Below are 18,371 nucleotides of genomic sequence, written 5' to 3'. Positions count from 1 at the left end.
TCTCAAAATAGTTTATATTATATATATTTTAACAACTCAAACTACTAAGACAAAGTGAGTACAAGAAAGTTCATATAGCATTTTTCTTTAAAAAAAGCAAGCATCTTGGAAGAAAGAGGGCTTCAACTGGCACCAAAAAGATGTCAGACTTAGGATGAACTTCTTGAGAATTCTAAAACTAGTCAGGTTTTCTTTTTGATCATCACTCATCTCACCTTTGAAGGTAGTAAGAGTCAGAGAATATTAGTAGAAGACATCAGTATAATTGCCAGGCCCACCTGGAAGACCATAACTCAAAAAACAATTCAGGAGCACAAATGCTAAAAAATACTATTATGTAGTGGCAAAGAACATGATCTTTTTCAAATCAGTCATGACCTCAGTCCAATTTTTAGTTTGAACTATATGCCTACCATGTAGGAATGAATCTAAAGTTTATTGAACCCTAATCAGCGTACACAAGGACCTTTTTATATCTTGAATATGGTGATCTTTAAAAGATGGAAATCAAAGTGGTATCATCACTGGTGGGTTTCTACAAAACTATATAAAGGGCCCTTTAAATTTAAGATTGACTGTTTTTAAATACTGCAAGAATGACCAAGGCTCTTTGACAATCAAGTTATGAGTTGCACTTCTCATAATCTACCCAACACAACTCTTTGTGAATAGATGCTGACCCACGATCTACTATTGATGTCTCTGTCTCTGAAGAACTTTGATTCATTGCTCCTATGATGACAAGTAGATCAACAAGATGGGGAAAGAGAAATGGGTGTCTAAAACAGAACCTCTAACACTTGTCCTCACAAATCCCTGATCTTCTCACTCCTCCAAAAAAATTAAAACCAGGAAAGAAATAGAAACACATTCTGATCTATGTGCACATAATTCTAAATAATGACAGCCCAATGCCTTATCTATTAGAGCACACAGCACCATGAGATTTGAATTCTATGTCTATGTGTATGGCAGAAATTTCAGCTCTTACAATCTAAGTACAGTACCCTGAAAGTGTATACCAATGGTGGCTTAGAAACAGGACACCCTAGGACCTTCCCTTGAGTCTTCACTTCCTCTGGTGCTAGTGGGAGGCTCCTGTTGACGAAAGGACTTACAGGGATATTTTTGTTAATTTCCCTTTTCCATGACACCTTCTGGCACTCCAAAATCTGAGTGTCTCTCTGGAACCAAGCATGGGTGTGGGTGTGTCTCTGAGGCTGCAGGAGGAAGGCGAAACTTGTCTTTTTGTTCCACAGCAGGCCCAGGTAAAATGGAAGCTCTTGCATTCGTGTAGTAAGTCACAAGGGCCTCTCAGAATCCAACACTTGTCTCTAGAACTATAATGCTTACTCATTTAGTTTAATTCTTTTCAATATATGAAAATAAAATAAAAAGGTTATGTCTAAATATTTGTTTTGATTTGCCAGTGAGAAAAAGCATCTCCTCCTCTCCATTTAGAAGGGAAAGCCTCTAAGTTGTGCCTGTTATGACTTGAAGCCTCATCAGCTGAACACAAAGAAAGTACATGGTTCATCTGCAGAAGTACTGTTTTATTCAGAAGCAAATATATAAATTAATCAACACACATGATTACTAATTTCTATAATTCAGGAAGCAACCTGCATGCCTCCCCTACTTTCTTGCTCACTCTCCACTCTACTTTTCATTGAAGTCTTTGCAATACTTTGGTTTTCAGAGAATGAGAATCCCCTATCATGTTCTGAATAATTTGCCTGAGCAATCAATTTATGATTTTCTTGATAGCATGTATTGCTCAGCAGGTGAACACAAGTTGCACAAAGAGTACATAATTAAAACTCACAAGGAAATCTTTAGGAAATACTCTCACAATCTCCAAGTGTTTTCCCTGATCTTCCTATTTAACTAAAATAGCTGGCAATATCCTTTTACCGATATTTATTTTTGAAGCAAGCCCAAGAAAAGGAGTCAATCTGGCTCCTCCCCTGATTTCTGCTCTTTTCCTGCTCACATTATCAGTGAAGTGACTCATTACAAAAGCAGGAAAGGACAGAGAAAGTAAGATAATAGAAAGTATGCTTTAGTTTCATGGAGGAGGAGCAAAGGTCACATTAGATCCAGTTTAACCATATGCAGGGTTTATTTCTAAGATGGAAAAATTGATATTTCCACTTTATGTGATTAAAGGCCTCGATATTTTTTTCTCCCACAACTTCATTATCCCAACATCATCCTTTTACTTAGAATTACACAGAAGATTGCCAGAAACACTTCAGTAAATACTCAACAGTCTTTCATGGAAGACTCCACTCCATCACATTTTTTAAAAAATCACCTCTCATTTTTGGCTTGAGACATTTTTGGATATGCTTAAGAATATTCAGCGTGACTCTAGCACAGGCTTTAGTCCTGCTCTGAACTTCTTTATCTGTTCTGCTCCATGAGGTGGGAACTTTTTCTCATTCAGGCTATAAATGATAGCATGTCACTGATAGTAAGCACTTTTTACCATATCCAGGAATGTATCACACCATCAACCAAAGCCCCTCTTGGCCCTTCTTTTTTTTTCAGTCTCATTTTTTGCTGAACAAGAGATATGTGGAAACTTCATGAATGCTAACACCCAACCACCTGTGTGCAACTGAGAGCAGGAAATTTCAAATACTTCATAGTGATCATAAATGCTTATCCATTCTTCTAACATTCAGATATAGATGGGGCTGCACAAGTGCCTCTACATCCTCACAGTATTAAGTAGTCTCCTTTATAAGAGGTTCTTTTCCCCACTGGGTGCCAAGGACATCCTTTTTAATGGCACTGTTTCTGGAAGGAATAGCAACTCTGTCCCATGGTGGTATCTCTTGCCATGCCGGTAGTCTTTGGTTAAAGCCGCTACACCTCTCAAGCGGTTGGTGATGGCAGATCCTCCTGAGGCCTCAGTTCTTGCCCAATTCTGTTCTGTTCAAGCTCACTTATTACAGACATGTATTTAAATTCATTTGGCTGATGGTTAAATGCTTCCACTAACCAATAGGTCTCTTGACGCTCTGTGGCATAGAAGAGCTGAACCTGGCTGGCCAGACATTGGGCTTCCTGCACATTCTGTGAAAATTAACACACAACATATACTTTTAGAAGAGTTACAGGGCTTCATCAGTTGAAAGACAAGGAGCATTAAGCCTTGCACCCTGTACCAAAAATTCAATTTCCTTTTATCACTGTGTTCTAATGCCAGGACAGTTATAAATACCAGTGGCAGTTGCATGAACCAGTAACTGCTGTAGCAGTAAAGAACAAGAAAATCTGCTATAAAAGTAGTACAAATCAACAATATTTTAGTATTTGAGAGTGTTGTTCTTAAGAGATTTCTTTCACACCAGGATCATTACGCTGATGTGGTCAATGGCTCTTTTATGAATTCTGAGGCATTTCTCAAGCTATTGAGAAATGCCTCAGAATTTCCTCTCAATATTCTCCTGAATATTGTCTAATGGCCTTAAGTCTTTGAAGGAAAGCAAATGGAGAAAATGCCTAACAGCAACAGTTGGTATGGCTTCAACTAACACAATGCTAATCAGACAAAAAAAAAAATTGAGAGCCAACTGGAATGTAAAAACCAAAAGTGTGGGCCAGTTCCTATTATGGTTTTCTCAATCCATAACATTACTAAAGTGTGCAAGCTATTACTGAAAATTCACAAGTTTACATATTATTTTGTAAACTGCCTGCTAGCCATCTGGAAGTCTCTTCTATTGATATCAACATGAGGGTGGAATACATATGAAAATATTTGCAAAGCGTACTTAGAAATGTTCATCCATTCTGTGCTTTCAGTAAGCAAGACTTAACAAAATGACACAAGAATAATTCCATTGGTACTATTTGTTTTAAAAACCAAGGAACTGTCTTTCTGTCACAAGAACCTGAGCATTGCTGAGCTTCACTTACCAAGAATTTAGAGTTCATTTCTGCAGTCATCAGTACAATTCCTTTTTCCTCCCGAAGCTCAGGATAATGATACAAAATCAACTGGCTGGGAGAAGTATCACCTTGAGTCTGCAGCAAGTAAAAAGTTCTTTATTATATAAAGATAGAGGTATTCAACAAACACACTTTAATTAATGAATCAAGCATTTCAAGACTTCAGCCAGGACAGAGATACAGAGGCACCTGTAAGTTTAAGGAGAAAACATTGCACTGGATGGAGGAATATTTTCGGGGAAAATTGTACATTTTGATTTTTGACTAGATCAAGATGTCATTCCAAGCACAAAGTTCAATTACAACTCTCCTAGTTCCCATCTAGCATGTTCATTGACTGTAGTAGTCTAAGCAATAGGTTGAGAAAGACTGGTCTAGGGGAACAGGCTTGCTCTGGTCAACCTTACAATTTCTCATTTTTATAGCTAGGCCAAGGCATATGTTATCACAGGACACTGTATGAGCGCAATGAAAAATACTAATTATTCAACTCAAGCCCTGAGCTACCTCCATACTGGAAGCATCCAGACAAACATGTATTGTCTTAATAAGCTGAGTTATGAAGGAACCTGCTGGCCATTCAAGCAGCCACTTTGCTTTTGCTTTGAGGCAAGAGCAATCAAGCTTCTAAGCTATGCAGTTTCTAAGCCACCTAACCTGGGGCTCTCAAAACAAACAAAAATCATTATCCAGCTTCAAACCACAGTTTAATATCCTGGATTCTTCCAAAGCTGGAATCATAGTTTCCAGGTGTTGTAGTCAAAACAGGAAGCTACAGTAAAGCGAATATTCCTTTTATTTGCTACCTTTTATTTGCTACTATGATGCATCCAGCAAGAAAGTCTGCTCATTTCACAGCTTATTAATTGTCCAGACATAATCGCCACCTAATAAGCCGGTTTTGATTTGCGTAGGTTGAGTGTCTGGAATGATTAACACAGCAACTTCCACTAAATAATTTTACTATGAACAGAATTGTCAAGGCTTAATTGATTTGGAGCACAGTGCCCTTTTGAAGCACTGAAGGACTATCTGTTTTATGCATCTCACAGTAAGGCCAAATAAATGACCCAAGTCTTGAATAAAATTCATCTTCTGTGATTTAGCAATCCTGAATTAGAGATTTGTAGCAAAAAGTTCAAAAACAACCCCATTTCCCTTAAAAGCCCAGACATTACCATCAGTGCCCACATGAAATACTGCTTGTTTTAAGGAATGGTTTTAAAAGGCAGTCACATACACAGAATTTGGAAAAATTCCTACCTCCTTTCTGAATTCCCAAAACTATCCCTGGAAATAAATTTTAGAAAAGATCACCTACCTGAATGTTTATCAGAGAAGTGAAGTGGAGTTCTGTTCCTGACCAGAGTCCAACAAAAAATTCATACCCTTCCTTCCTTGGCAGTGCATAAAGAAACTGGATTGAAGATGGGGTGGGAATTAAAATTGGTTTATTGAGACCCAGGTCAAAATGAGAAAAACACAGGATTCAGGAAGACAAATGAGCAATCATTCCAGACTATTTCTGGAAAGTGACACTTCCTAGATGTTCATTTCCTCACAGTGTTGAGCCTATGAGAAACTTTATCTGCTTCTGATGATCTTCTCCCACATTGTTCTTTGCAACAATTCAGTATGCACAAATCTGGACAACTTTTCTCTGGAGTTGTTCATTTTTTGGACTAAAGTACTTTTACAAGAACTGACCAGTTAATATAGCAGCTGTTTATTATTCCATCACAGCTATAATCTATTATGAGCAGTTCATCCAAACCCCATCACAATTTGAACACTAAACTATCAGTAATAAAATTTTACATTGAAAAGAATGAAAGAACATAAACAGTCTCTGGCCACAAGAAACCTTTCCAAATACATGCATCATACTTACAGATGGACAATTCTGAATCCGCTTCCACATCACATCAAAAGTCTTTCCCTTTGGAAAGAAATGGGGAAACATGCTTATGTAGTTCTCACAATTGAGAAAATGGTCAAACTCCTGAATGTTAACTACAAAACCATTTCAGCAGAGCCAGTATCTAATTTTAATTTCTGAAGGCCCCACCAAGTTAAACAAAACAGATGTTGGGGTGGAGGAGAAATTACTGTTGTACTTACAGGAATAACAGCATAAACTGTGTCTTCTCCAGAAAAGTATTGCTTCCATATCTGGATAAGAGATTATGCCAGTTAGTTCATGGACAATGAATGGAAATGAAAAGAATCTCAATTCAGTACAGGTAATCCCTGGGTTAAGAATGCCTGGTTTACAGACCACCCATAGTTAAGAACAGAGCCTACTATAGCAAAATTTGAGTTACATACACAATGATTTGAGTTAATTACACAGTACTACTTATACAATATTATACATTAATACTGTTCCGGCTTACATACAAATTCGATTAAAGACAGACCTTGGGAATGGAACTCGTTCTTAAACTGGGGACTACCTATACAATAACTGTAGTTGCACAATATTACCAGTATATCAGTCAACAGGGATACTTGATCCTGGTCTTTACTGGTGCTGTTTCCAGTCTAATGTCCAGCTTTTTTTACCCCTGTTTTTATTTAAGGTCCAAAGAGTCAAAAATAGCAATAAAAATAAAACCGAAACTTACTAAATGAAATACATAACAAAACAAACTAAAGAGCTCTGTAGAAGGATAACCTGCCAAAGCAGAATTCCAGCTGCCTTCACTGGGATTTTCATTCTTCTAAAAAGTTTTTTACTCAGTTCCAAAAAGGCATCAGGATGAAGCTTAGGGAAAAACCTCTGCAGTGTGGGTGCCACTTCCAAAAAGTTCTTCATCATCTAACAGTTAGATTCTAACTCCTCATTTCACCATGCACAGAAACCCAAATATTCTTTAAAGAGGGCCTCAGTACCCAGAAAGAAATATTTGGGAATCGATTTCTGCCCATTATTTTGCACGGAAATAAGCTCTGGGCTTAAAAACCACAAATATTTATTTAATTTATTCATTGTTCGTGTTTCTATCCTGTCGCAATCGAAAGACTTGATTATATGATACAAGAAGGACTGTATTTGTGTGTATATATGTGTGTCTTTTTAAGATTATATAAGTTAGGGAAAGTGCGGGACAGCAGCCTGATCTACAGACTTTTAATACAAAAAGGTAATTCACACCCAGGAGAAATTGTGGTATTGTTATTCAAGTATCTCTGTGCAAGAAACAGTAACTATGTGCGACAGCCCTGAGTATAGGTTTTGAATGTTATAAAGTTTTGGTTTTCAAAAGTTAACAGAGAACAACAGGTTCCATTAACTTAAAAGTGTATAAAAGTTATACAAAATGTACTTTTAAGAGTTCCCATTTTTGTCACCTGCTTTATTTCTTCAGGCTTCTTCTGTTTCATCATCTCAACATTAAGTATAGAATCAAGTGTCTGAAATAAATTATAAACAATAGTGTTTACAGTCATCAATGTAAGAAGAAATTAAACAAAACATTGTCTTTATAGGCCAACACACATACAAAGTAACTGGGAAGAAATTTATCAACTTCTAATAATAGCGATCTATTTTAATTTATAGCATTTATATCCTACCTTTCATCTGGGAGTTCAATGTGGCATGCACTGGGTTGTCCCATAAATTTATCCCACAACAACAACAATCTGGAGGAAAGGAGAGCTGAAAGGAAATGTCTAGCTCAAAATCAACCACTGAGATCCATGGTTGAGAAGGGACCTGACACTGGGTCATATCAGTCTAAATCCAACATCTTTTTAAAATTTTATTTAGCATTCTTAAAATACACAATTAACAAAATAATCTTTAAACTTAAATAAAAAATTAACAGAAACCAAAACAAAAAATAGAAATAAGACATCCCCAAACAAACTAAAAATACAAACTTAGAAAGAATGAAAAATATCTACTTTATGTTTCATAGTTATCAATAGTCTGGGTTTACTAATAAATATACTACTATAATATAATGAGTACGAAAAGTTATTGTAAAATATCACAAAATCTCTGCCATAGTAATATATACTGCTGCATCCTTTGATTAGTAGAAAATATTGCCTTTTCCAAAACAAACAGATCACAAACGTCCAACAACCATTTCTTAACATCTGGAATATCATCACATTTCCAATTTCCCAATATGAGAAGTCCAACACCCTAATCACTCTACTATGCTGGCTTAATGGCAAATACCTTTATAACATATCCATCAAATCCAATGGCCTGTTCTGAGGATGGAAGAAAGCAAATCAGTGATAGCTTATCAGAAGCAGCTAAACTATGTCAATGACAGAACTTTCTATAATAGATCTTATGAAAAATCCCTCAGACAGATCTAGTCCAAGTGCTCTACTAATCCAGCACACCATTAGCAAAACAGGATAAATAAGAGGAAATAAGAGTAGAAAATAGGCTTAATGAAAATATAATCTTACCTTATTTTTTGTAAATCCTGATTTTGTTTGTTTTGCTTTCGCGGTCTAAAATTAAATGTTAAAAAACTAGTTTAGAGTCACCACAGTGAAAGTTGTAATAATCTTCCTACTGTTAAGCAATTTGTCTTAGATCTCAGAGAGGACAAATCAAGGAGACACATAACTGGTTGAAGTGCAGAGCCAAGGGATTGGGTAAAATGCAACTGTTTTTAAATTAGAAGTTAGTTTTGTGTCAGTAGAAGGCATGACTTAATTTTGAGATGAAACCTATTAGCTGACATAGTTACTTTTGGAGGGTATTTCTAAACTTTAATATAATACATGGTGTTCCAAAATCTTAGTGCAGTTTTAAGCTTTAGAAGCTTAAAACTGCACTAAGACTTTTGAAATAACCTGTATAATGCATTCCAATCCATCAGAAAGCATGGGGGAGAGGTTATGCTGCTGATATTAACATATCTTCTACAACTCTGTGGTTCCTTTTAGTATATATGATTACAGTAAATCTGAAAACACAAAAAAGTATACCTTTTTTGTCCAGAAAAGGTTTTTTTTAAAAAAAAAATGCATTGTAAGGGATCTAAGTTTAATGGAGACTGGTACACAAGGCCAGAAGCAACCAATCAGAATAAATTACACTTATGTGTGTGTGTGTTTATATGTACAGTGGGGCAAAAAAGTATTTAGTCAGCCACCAATTGTGAAAGTTCTCCCACTTAAAAAGATGAGAGAGGCCTGTAATTTTCATCATAGGTATACCTCAACTATGAGAGACAAAATGGGGAAAAAAATCCAGAAAATCACATTGTCTGATTTTTAAAGGATTTATTTGCAAATCATGGTGGAAAATAAGTATTTGGTCACCTACAAACAAGCAAGATGTCTGGCTCTCACAGACCTGTAACTACTTCTTTAAGAGGCTCCTCTGTCCTCCACTCATTACCTGTAGTAATGGCCCCTGTTTGACCTTGTTATCAGTATAAAAGACACCTGTCCACAACCTCAAACAGTCACACTCCAAACTCCACTATGGCCAAGAGCAAAGAGCTGTCGAAGGACACCAGAAACAAAATTGTAGACCTGCACCAGGCTGGGAAGACTGAATCTGCAATAGGCAAGCAGCTTGGTGTGAAGAAATCAACTGTGGGAGCAAGAATTAGAAAATGGAAGACATACAAGACCACTGATAATCTCCCTCGATCTGGGGCTCCACGCAAGATCTCACCCTGTGGGGTCAAAATGATCACAAGAACAGTGAGCAAAAATCCCAGAACCACACGGGGGGACCTAGTGAATGACCTGCAGAGAGCTGGGACCAAAGTAACAAAGGCTACCATCAGTAACACACTACGCCGCCAGGGACTCAAATCCTGCAGTGCCAGCCCTGTCCCCCTGCTTAAGCCAGTACATGTCCGGGCCAGTCTGAAATTTGCTAGAGAGCATTTGGATGATCCAGAAGAGGATTGGGAAAATATCATATGGTCAGATGAAACCAAAGTAGAATGTTTTGGTCTAAACTGAACTCGTTGTGTTTGGAGGAGAGAGAATGCTGAGTTGCATCCAAAGAACACCATACCTATTGTGAAGCATGGGGGTGAAAATATCATGCTTCGGGGCTGTTTTTCTGCAAAGGGACCAGGACGACTGATCCGTGTAAAGGAAAGAATGAATGGGGTCATGTATCGTGAGATTTTGAGTGAACACCTCCTTCCAGCAGCAAGGGCATTGAAGATGAAACGTGGCTGGGTCTTTCAGCATGACAATGATCCCAAGCACACCGCCGGGCAACGAAGGAGTGGCTTCGTAAGAAGCATTTGAAGGTCCTGGAGTGGCCAAGGCAGTCTCCAGATCTCAACCCCATGGAAAACCTTTGGAGGGAGTTGAAAGTCCGTGTTGCCCAGCGACAGCCCCAAAACGTCACTGCTCTAGAGGAGATCTGCATGGAGGAATGGGCCAAAATACCAGCAACGGTGTGTGAAAACCTTGTGAAGACTTACAGAAAACGTTTGACCTCTGTCATTGCCAACAAAGGATATTTAACAAAGTATTGAGATGAACTTTTGATATTGACCAAATACTTATTTTCCACCATGATTTGCAAATAAATTCTTTAAAATTCAGACAATGTGATTTTCTGGATTTTTTTCCCCATTTTGTCTCTCATAGTTGAGGTATACCTATGATGAAAATTACAGGCCTCTCTCATCTTTTTAAGTGGGAGAACTTGCACAATTGGTGGCTGACTAAATACTTTTTTGCCCCACTGTACATATTAAATATGCATACAAAAAGCTAAAGGATAAGATAGATCTTACCCCTGAATGTCCAAACAAATTTCAGCTTAATTAATGGTCCTCTTGGCAAAAGAAAGGCTCCTTTTTAGAACCACTCTTTTAACAAATATGGGACAAAAGATCTAGTTGTGACCATAAAGGCTTCTGTTCAATGCAAAGGAATATTTAGTACAATTTAGTAAAAAGACATTAATCTATCTTTGTAAAGTTGAAACACATGCATAATCATAAATACACAGGCACACACAGGAGTGGAAACAACAGTCAGGATTCTTTTCATATATCAAAAGTATTTTCTAATCCTGATTTCTGACAGTTAATAAAATATTTACTGGATTAGATACTAAACATTAAATATTTGATATTAGCCTTGCCTGTTCCTCCATGCATCTGACAAACTCTGCCTGTTTTGAGAATCCCACTGGCTGCTTTTTCAAATCATTCTTTTGCTCCATGCGAGATTCAAAAAGATCTGGATTGGATCTGAATCAAAGTTAGAACAGTTTATAACTACTAAACACATATCATACTTTAGTCCCACCTCAAACCAAAAGTGTATGACCTCCTTATTATTCTTTAGCTTGGTAACTCATTAAGGCAGGGCAGGAGGAGAGCAACCTGGACATGTTTACCCTGAATATCCGTGAGCGAACAGCTCCAATTGGAGAAGGCTCGTGAAACAAAACTACTTCGTATTTTTAGCAGCTCCCAAACCAGTAGAGCTTGAGTGCATGCAAATAAGGCTTGAAGTGAACGCTTAAAGGAAGCTGTGGCAAAACCGGGTGTGGGACAGCTCGATCCTAGGCCCGTTTACCCGAATGCGAGCTCCCCAGACCCTTCCTTGGAGGCGGGCACGGAAAGGCGGGCAGAGAGAGGCTGGCTAAGGGCGTTCCTAGGGTTGCCACTTCAAGGTTACTCTCAGATCCCCAGTTCTTCCCAAAAAGGATTAAGCGAGAGAAAAAGCCGCCCGCTCCTTGGCGCGGTCTTATACCTGCGAAGTTCCTGGATCTTAGTTCGGTATTTCTCGAAGAAAGGGTTCGTTCCCAGGCCACCCTCGTCCGCAAGCCCACGGACCCCGATCACTAGCGGCCGAGGCCGCGGTGGGACCAAAAGGCCAAGAGGCCGAAGAGTCGCAAAGCGGCTCATCAGCACTCCGCGGGACAGGCTCAGCCCCGCCGCCCCCCAGAACTGCTGCAGATGCCCCGCTGCCATGCTGCCCCTGCCCGTCTGCGTTGGCCACGAGCAACGCGTAACACCCTCCGCCCGTTTACGTAACCCAGCGCAAAGGTTCCTGCCAGGAAAGAGGGAGAAGGAGCAGCAAAGGCTTTTAATGTTAGACGAGGCAAAGCGCAGGCCGAGCCCGTTAAAGAGAACGCTCCCAATGAGGCTGTACATCTACACCCGTTCAGACTATATTTGGGATTTAGGACTAAATCCGGTTGAACACGGGTTGATCTCTGTTTTATTTATTGTGCCTTCGAGTCAGCTTTTGACTCCTGGAGACTGCCTGGACAAATCCCTGCACTTTTCTTGGCAAGGTTCCTCAGAAGTATTTTGCCATTGTCTCCTTCCTAGGGCTGAAAGAAAGTGATTGGCCCAAGGTCACCTGGCTTCCTGCGTAAGGCGGAACTAGAACTCATGGTCTCCAGGTTTCTAGCCGGGTGCCTTAACCGCTACACCAAACTTGCTCTCTTGATTTCTGTTTAGCTGGTTATTAGTAGCCTTGGGCTATTCATTTCGGAAGCAGTATTGGGTGGCTTGATTTCCAGGAGTAAAAACGAATATTCATCTGTAGTCCAATTTCCCCAGAGTTCTGGGCAAAAATTATAAAACAACTACTACAAACTGAGATAGTCAGATTTTACTTTCATTTGAGTATAGAGTCACTCCCCCAAAACATTACAAAATAGTTGAGAACCGTTCTAGACTAGTCAGCTGATAAGTACTTTCCTGAAGAAAGATACTTTTGAAAAATATTCTATTATTTTAAAGAGCATATTGTAGAATTTAGCACATCTGTGATTACAGTTGATCTTGATAAGCTATGTTTTAGAGTTGCCAATTCCACTTAGTTTCTCTCATCTGTCCAGGCATCATGAGAAAACAAAGCTGCATTTGCTCTGTTAGGCGCATGGTAAATTGTACTAGAAGGAAAATGTTTTGAAAGTAATGACCCTATTTCCAAATTTCGATCCATCATTCAGCTGCTGAGGTTTTTCCCCTTTTTGCCTTCTGCTATCCTGTGCTGCACAGAATATTTCATTACTCATATCAGTTCATAAAATAACTCTGTTTCATTGAGTTTGCAATTTGCTACTTCTTTCCAAGCAGGGATCTTGTCTACCAAGGTGAATATAATATATGCAGTTCAATGAAATGTGTCTTACATTTTCATGGTAAGCAATACAATTATCATAGAAAGAGTGGATGTATTTCTGAAACTGAGTTGGTTGTTTCTTCAGATCTCTGAGTCTCATAAAAAGCCTTTCATGCTGATGTTTTGGTTTTCTATAGGTTTTATGGTGTAGTCGTACAGAGAGAACTGTGCAGAAACAGTGCCAGATTTCATCAAAGGGATAATCAAAGAATACAATTGCTATTGGGGCCAAATCTTAGTGGTAAAATTTGAGAGCTGGAAAAAGCTTCAGCACCTCGTCTGCTACTGGAATCCAAGAAAGCCCTTGAATATTACTTGTGGTGAATTTTATGTTGAGAAAGTGCTGATATTCATGATAACAAAAATCAAACAAAATGATTTAAATTACACGGCTCTGACAGCATAAATATTGAGATATTTGTATGCTTGGATAATAATGGAGTTGTCTGGATATGTCTGTTACCAATTGGTTGCACTACAGATTGGACACTATGGGTTGCACACCTCACTTCAGTTAAAACCCCGTTTTGGGGGATTGCTTATTTTTCTGCAAAAAAATACTGTTTCCCCCCCCGTTTTTAGTTTACAAGTACTTAGCACAAAATCCATTCACTTCTTGCTATAAACTGTATTTGCCAGGGGCCTTCCATATTTCTCCACACAGTATAATAGAAGTTTTACCTGACACAAAGGTGAACAACATTTTTATTTTCACTCCCTCACAGAATTTAAAGTAGGGAATTATTATAGCTATCAACTTAATATTTTTTCTGTTGGAAACAGGAACAGAGATATGAAATCATGTTGCTTTTCAAATCTTTCATGATAAAAGATTGCAACTACATTAGTAACCAGAGCATCTGTCTTTATTATGTGCACCGTAGTTTGACATACAGGATTTTAGTTAAAACAGTCTGTTAATAGAAAGCTGTGGTTGTGCATTACAACATGGTAAACAAATGTACCATTAGTCGCTGCCCTTAATTCACTTCCGTGAGGAATTGCTTTCACAAACATATTTGCCACACTGCTGAATGCATATTTTCCTTAGCAGTTACTTTGATGAACAGCACTGCAGAGATTTTTGATTACGGATTCCTCTGCCTCAAGTACTTGCATAAGTATAATGAATGGTGAGCACAGCAGTTATTTTCCATGCTGGGCCTCCCACAAAGCAGGTGTTGCTTTTGCAACTGAAACCTTCTGTAACGGTGGCTGCAAGCAGAATATTTTCCTAAGACACTTTCCTCCAAACCAGGAGTCACAAGATTCTGTTCAGATTACATATGGTTAGGATAGGTTCCCCTTAACTGATTTAGAGGGGCAAACTTCCTACCAATGATTAAATTTTCAGTTTCTTTTTAGATATATGTACTTCCTAGAAGGTTGTGGATTTCTGTCGGGGGGGGGGGAAGGGGGTTATAATATTAACTTATAATTATTTTTGTAATTTTTAATTTACAAGTATAAATATAGAGTCCTCAGCATATCATCTAGAAACTCTCTGTCTGATAATTACATTTTTCTACAATTCTTTTAACTAACAGGTGAAGCTCATGTGCTGCAAAACAAAACCCTGGTTTCCAGCATCTTCTTTTCAAAAAAATGCCCCTGGGCACCACATAGATCTCATAAGCTTTCTTAAAGATATAGTGATGCTTTGTTCAGAAATATGCCCATTTACTCACAAAAAGAAAAAGAAAAAAAAGTAGCATCCTATGAGGGGGACCTAGGTAGTAGTATGCATTTTGTAAATAGTTGTGTCCCAATGGCTAGCTTCTCCTGAATTGTAAATCTTCCCCAGCCGGTCTTTTCCAAAGGTGTCTCAAACCTGTTCTCTAAATTCCAGATGTGCCCTCAGCCCCAAAAGGACCCCCGACCTAAAACAATCATCTGAGCTGTTTGGGAGATTTCGTACTCAACCATCAGTTTCCAGTTAAAGGGTATAATATTTTTATAGACAACTGTCTGGAGAAAGACATCACAAACAGCTTTTTCTCACATAAAAAATAAAAGGTATACAGAGAGAAGTCAGCTTGTAGGGTTTTTTTGCATAAGAGAGAAGTATGGGCAATCAGGCCTTTCCTTATCTTGAAAAGGAAGGCAAAGGTTTCTAGAAAGACCCCCTTTCCTGTACGGTATCATTTTGTTGACTTAAAAAGTCCCTTCACCTGTGTTCCTGAAGAACAGAAATTTCAGTTGGGTGTTGATAGCACTGGATGTGAGAGAAGAATGTATGTTCTTGGGCTCTCAGTATGGTGTCCTGGTGGCCATTGTCTCATCATAAGGTTTGGAATGTTACACTCTCTGCCATTCCTTTCCAATGGAGTTAATTTCAGCTACTCATTTGCTTTTCTTCTGGAGCTGGAAAGAGAGTGGCTTAGTCTTCTAAGGATAATAGCATGATAAAATCCAAATGTACAGTAAATAATGATTATCCCTAGTGGTAAGTAGCACAGTGTTTTTTCTGAATTGATAGCAAGTTTATTCTTTATTACTAGAAAGGTAGGTGTAATGACCCAGCAGCAGGCAATTGGAATAGGGTGCACCTACAATGCTGTGCCTGATTTGTTTTAACTCTGGTCTCTTAACTAAAGTACAGTGGTTCAATTAAAATACACTTTACAAACTACAACTATAAACTACAGTGATTGGGTCTGCAGAACATACTCAGCCAAAATCAAATAAACCATATATATATATGTATGTACGTACGTGTGTTTGTGTGTGTGTTTGTACAATATGTGAACTCAGAGAAGTAGTTGGTCAAGATATAAGCTAATATTGGACTGGGGGTGGGGGATGGGGACATTTTTCTTTAGATGAGACTGGAAGCTGGTCTCTTTGGAGAATCAGGTGGCTATTTTGGCCTGTAGCATATTCTGCAGCTTTGGCTGGTGGAAGAACCCTCTCTCTTCCTGATAGAAAGGCCAACAACCCATGGCTTAATTACCTTTTCTTCAGATTACCACAGTGCATATTACATGAAGCTTCCCTGATGTGTGTTTGGATGTCCAGTTAGTACAAAATAGGGCAATTGGATTGCTTCCAAGTGTGCACTGTGAGCACTCTCATGCACAAGTCCTCTAACAATGGTTTATTTCTGGGACATTCAGGGCAGTAGGAGATTAAAACTTTTGCTCTTTATAGATTTTTAATGATGTTGGTGGAATTAATTCCACTATTTTAAAGTCTTCAGTTCTCAAATTGTTAGAATAATTTATTTTTAAAATATTGTATTATAAATTGCTTTTAGATTCTTTGGTCAGAAAACAACTTTTTATTAAATATTACAAGTCCTTACCACCATGTCTGAACTGGAAGATTTGGGACGTAGCACCTACATACTACAAAACTCTAAAAGCTGTAAGCAGACATCTTTAAGCTATTCTTCCAAATCACAAAGCTTGAATCATTTAATTCCAGCAATCCAGCCTCCATATCAAATTCTTACCTTTGTGAAAATGCTTTACAGAAGAGACAGAGGGAGCCCTGATTCTTTTAACGTGCTAACACATTCCAAGTTAAAATGTGGATGAATCCTTTACCCAAGGCAGAATTCCATACATATTTTGGGGATTTTGTGAAAGCTTGAAACGTACTTTCACAACTTCCTCCTCATGCAATAATAGTAACACTCAAATGAAATATGTAACCAAATTCTCTTCTGAAGTTTACTTTATGGCCTAATTACAGGTTTGCTGCCCGTGTATTTTGGAAGTCTAGCTTTTTGCTACATCTTGGTGTTCAGTTGTATGCTGTTCCTTCAATGGCGAAAACGGATCCTTCAGAAGCGCCGCGCAAAAGTCTGGGTGAAACAGTTGAAAGCGGAGTCTTACTTTCAGCATGCATTGGCTCACAGGGCTGATGAGGAAGCCCAGCCTAAAACAAAGGCAGCTATCTGCAATCCTGATAGCATCCCAGAACCACAAAGCACTTTCTTGTCCAGTGAGAATATTGTGGAGAGCAATGACAATTCTGTCCCTTCACTTCCAGATTCAGCTCCATACAAACCGATATTTCAGGAAGTTGTGTGTGCTTGTGCACTCTCTCACTTGCCGCCGCTGCTTGCTCATTCAGCTTCTTACCCTTGCTCTACCATTCCAGCTGGAAGTTCGCTATTCAGCTCACCACTAAAACCAACCATATTGAAAAATGATCCATACGGTATTGGTAGCAGGATTTCTGCTTAGCAGTAAATGCCATGGATAGGAATATTGTTAAGTGGTTTAATTATGCCTCAATTAAAGACCAGTTTCAAACTATTCCTCAGTGTTCATTCAAGCACTGTTTTAATACTGGGAAGACATTGTGCCTTCTACAGCTAGTGTAACCTTTAGAAATTGTGTTTACAATCCTACTTTCATATATCATGTAACCGAAATATACGTTTTCTCCCAGATTTCTAAATTTGCATTTCATCCTAATTGGCCAAAGATCTGAATGTTACATGGCCATGCTTCTATTTTTAACCTTAGTAACAAATATTTTGATATATATCAGCAGTATCCAGGCTGCATCAAGAAACGAACTGTATGGAAGTGTTTATAATTAAAATCAGCAGACATTACATAGTCCTGAGTGTCTCACTTTTCATCATATACCCGGTCTCATTATTTGCTCTACAATAGCCTAAGACTTACCAGTAATGTCGATTTTATAAGAAACATTGGAAAAAATGCATATACTACTTCTCTAATTCTGGAATGCAATGCATACATTTAAACTTCTGTAATGGGACATCCATCAGCTAAAATGGATGTTTATTTAAGGCATCTAGGCAACTGTATTTTCCCCATAGAGGGCAGGATAGATCATTTATCACCTATATCATGTCTATAAGCCTTCCTCCATTAACATGAAAACATTAGTGAAAATGTTAGATAAATTACTAGGGTTGCAATGTACATCTGCAGAATGAATAGGGCTGCAATGAACATCCCCATTGCCACCATTTCGGGGTGGGGGTTTGTTGTAAATAACTTTTAATATGAAAAATTGGCAGGTAATCATTCTCTCTACAGTGACCATTCCTCTCTGTTTTCTGTTGAACTAGATTGAATTACTATTGATTCTGACACCTGCCTCATTTTAAAATTAGCCATGGCTAAAAAATGGTGTTCATAGTGCAGCCTTTTTTAAAATGAAAGTAAAAGATAGTACAAATTAGGGCCCATTTCTTATCAGTGAATATTTTGGACCAACTTACTTTTTCTACTGTGGGAGGAAATTTGGGAATAGCAGCTGTTGTTGCAAATCAGTTTATTATGTACTATACTACTCCCATGAACACAAAAGGA

At 38.3% G+C, this 18,371-nt stretch overlaps 2 protein-coding genes and 1 long non-coding RNA gene across 3 annotated transcripts in view; 2 read left to right on the top strand and 1 right to left on the bottom strand.

Moving 5' to 3' along the window:
• The window catches only part of LOC148214195 (uncharacterized), a 39,815-nt gene that overhangs the window by 9,998 nt on the left and 11,446 nt on the right, over positions 1-18,371 (top strand). The window lies entirely within an intron of this gene.
• ATPAF1 (ATP synthase mitochondrial F1 complex assembly factor 1) lies at positions 1,533-11,975 on the bottom strand. Its single transcript, XM_007435993.4, has 9 exons — positions 11,686-11,975; positions 11,069-11,177; positions 8,401-8,445; positions 7,318-7,380; positions 6,085-6,135; positions 5,855-5,902; positions 5,285-5,380; positions 3,931-4,038; positions 1,533-3,084 (listed from the first exon to the last, which is right to left on the bottom strand). Exons 1-9 carry the CDS (start codon positions 11,904-11,906, stop codon positions 2,884-2,886), a joined length of 942 nt encoding a protein of 313 aa, XP_007436055.3. The 5' UTR covers positions 11,907-11,975; the 3' UTR covers positions 1,533-2,883.
• Positions 16,380-17,532, top strand: TEX38 (testis expressed 38). The gene is made up of 2 exons (XM_088153254.1): positions 16,380-16,437; positions 16,768-17,532. Exons 1-2 carry the CDS (start codon positions 16,380-16,382, stop codon positions 17,262-17,264), a joined length of 555 nt encoding a protein of 184 aa, XP_088009380.1. The 3' UTR covers positions 17,265-17,532.

The sequence above is a fragment of the Python bivittatus genome, unplaced genomic scaffold, assembly GCF_059951505.1.
Source record: "Python bivittatus isolate LINGU-HERP-01145 unplaced genomic scaffold, Pbiv_v1 ctg000700_np1212, whole genome shotgun sequence".
NCBI lineage: Eukaryota > Metazoa > Chordata > Lepidosauria > Squamata > Pythonidae > Python > Python bivittatus.
This window is presented reverse-complemented; position numbering and strand designations above follow the sequence as displayed.

Excerpts from the sequence above, each read along its gene's own strand:
- TEX38 (XM_088153254.1), top strand. The coding sequence starts at position 16,380 with ATGTCTGAACTGGAAGATTTGGGACGTAGCACCTACATACTACAAAAC. Across the intron at positions 16,438-16,767 it reads ACTACAAAACTCTAAAAGCT|GTTTGCTGCCCGTGTATTTT; the intron begins GTAAGCAGACAT and ends GCCTAATTACAG.
- ATPAF1 (XM_007435993.4), bottom strand. The coding sequence starts at position 11,906 with ATGGCAGCGGGGCATCTGCAGCAGTTCTGGGGGGCGGCGGGGCTGAGC. Across the intron at positions 11,178-11,685 it reads AAGATCCAGGAACTTCGCAG|ATCCAATCCAGATCTTTTTG; the intron begins GTATAAGACCGC and ends ACTTTGATTCAG. Across the intron at positions 8,446-11,068 it reads TCAGATGCATGGAGGAACAG|ACCGCGAAAGCAAAACAAAC; the intron begins GCAAGGCTAATA and ends ATTTAATTTTAG.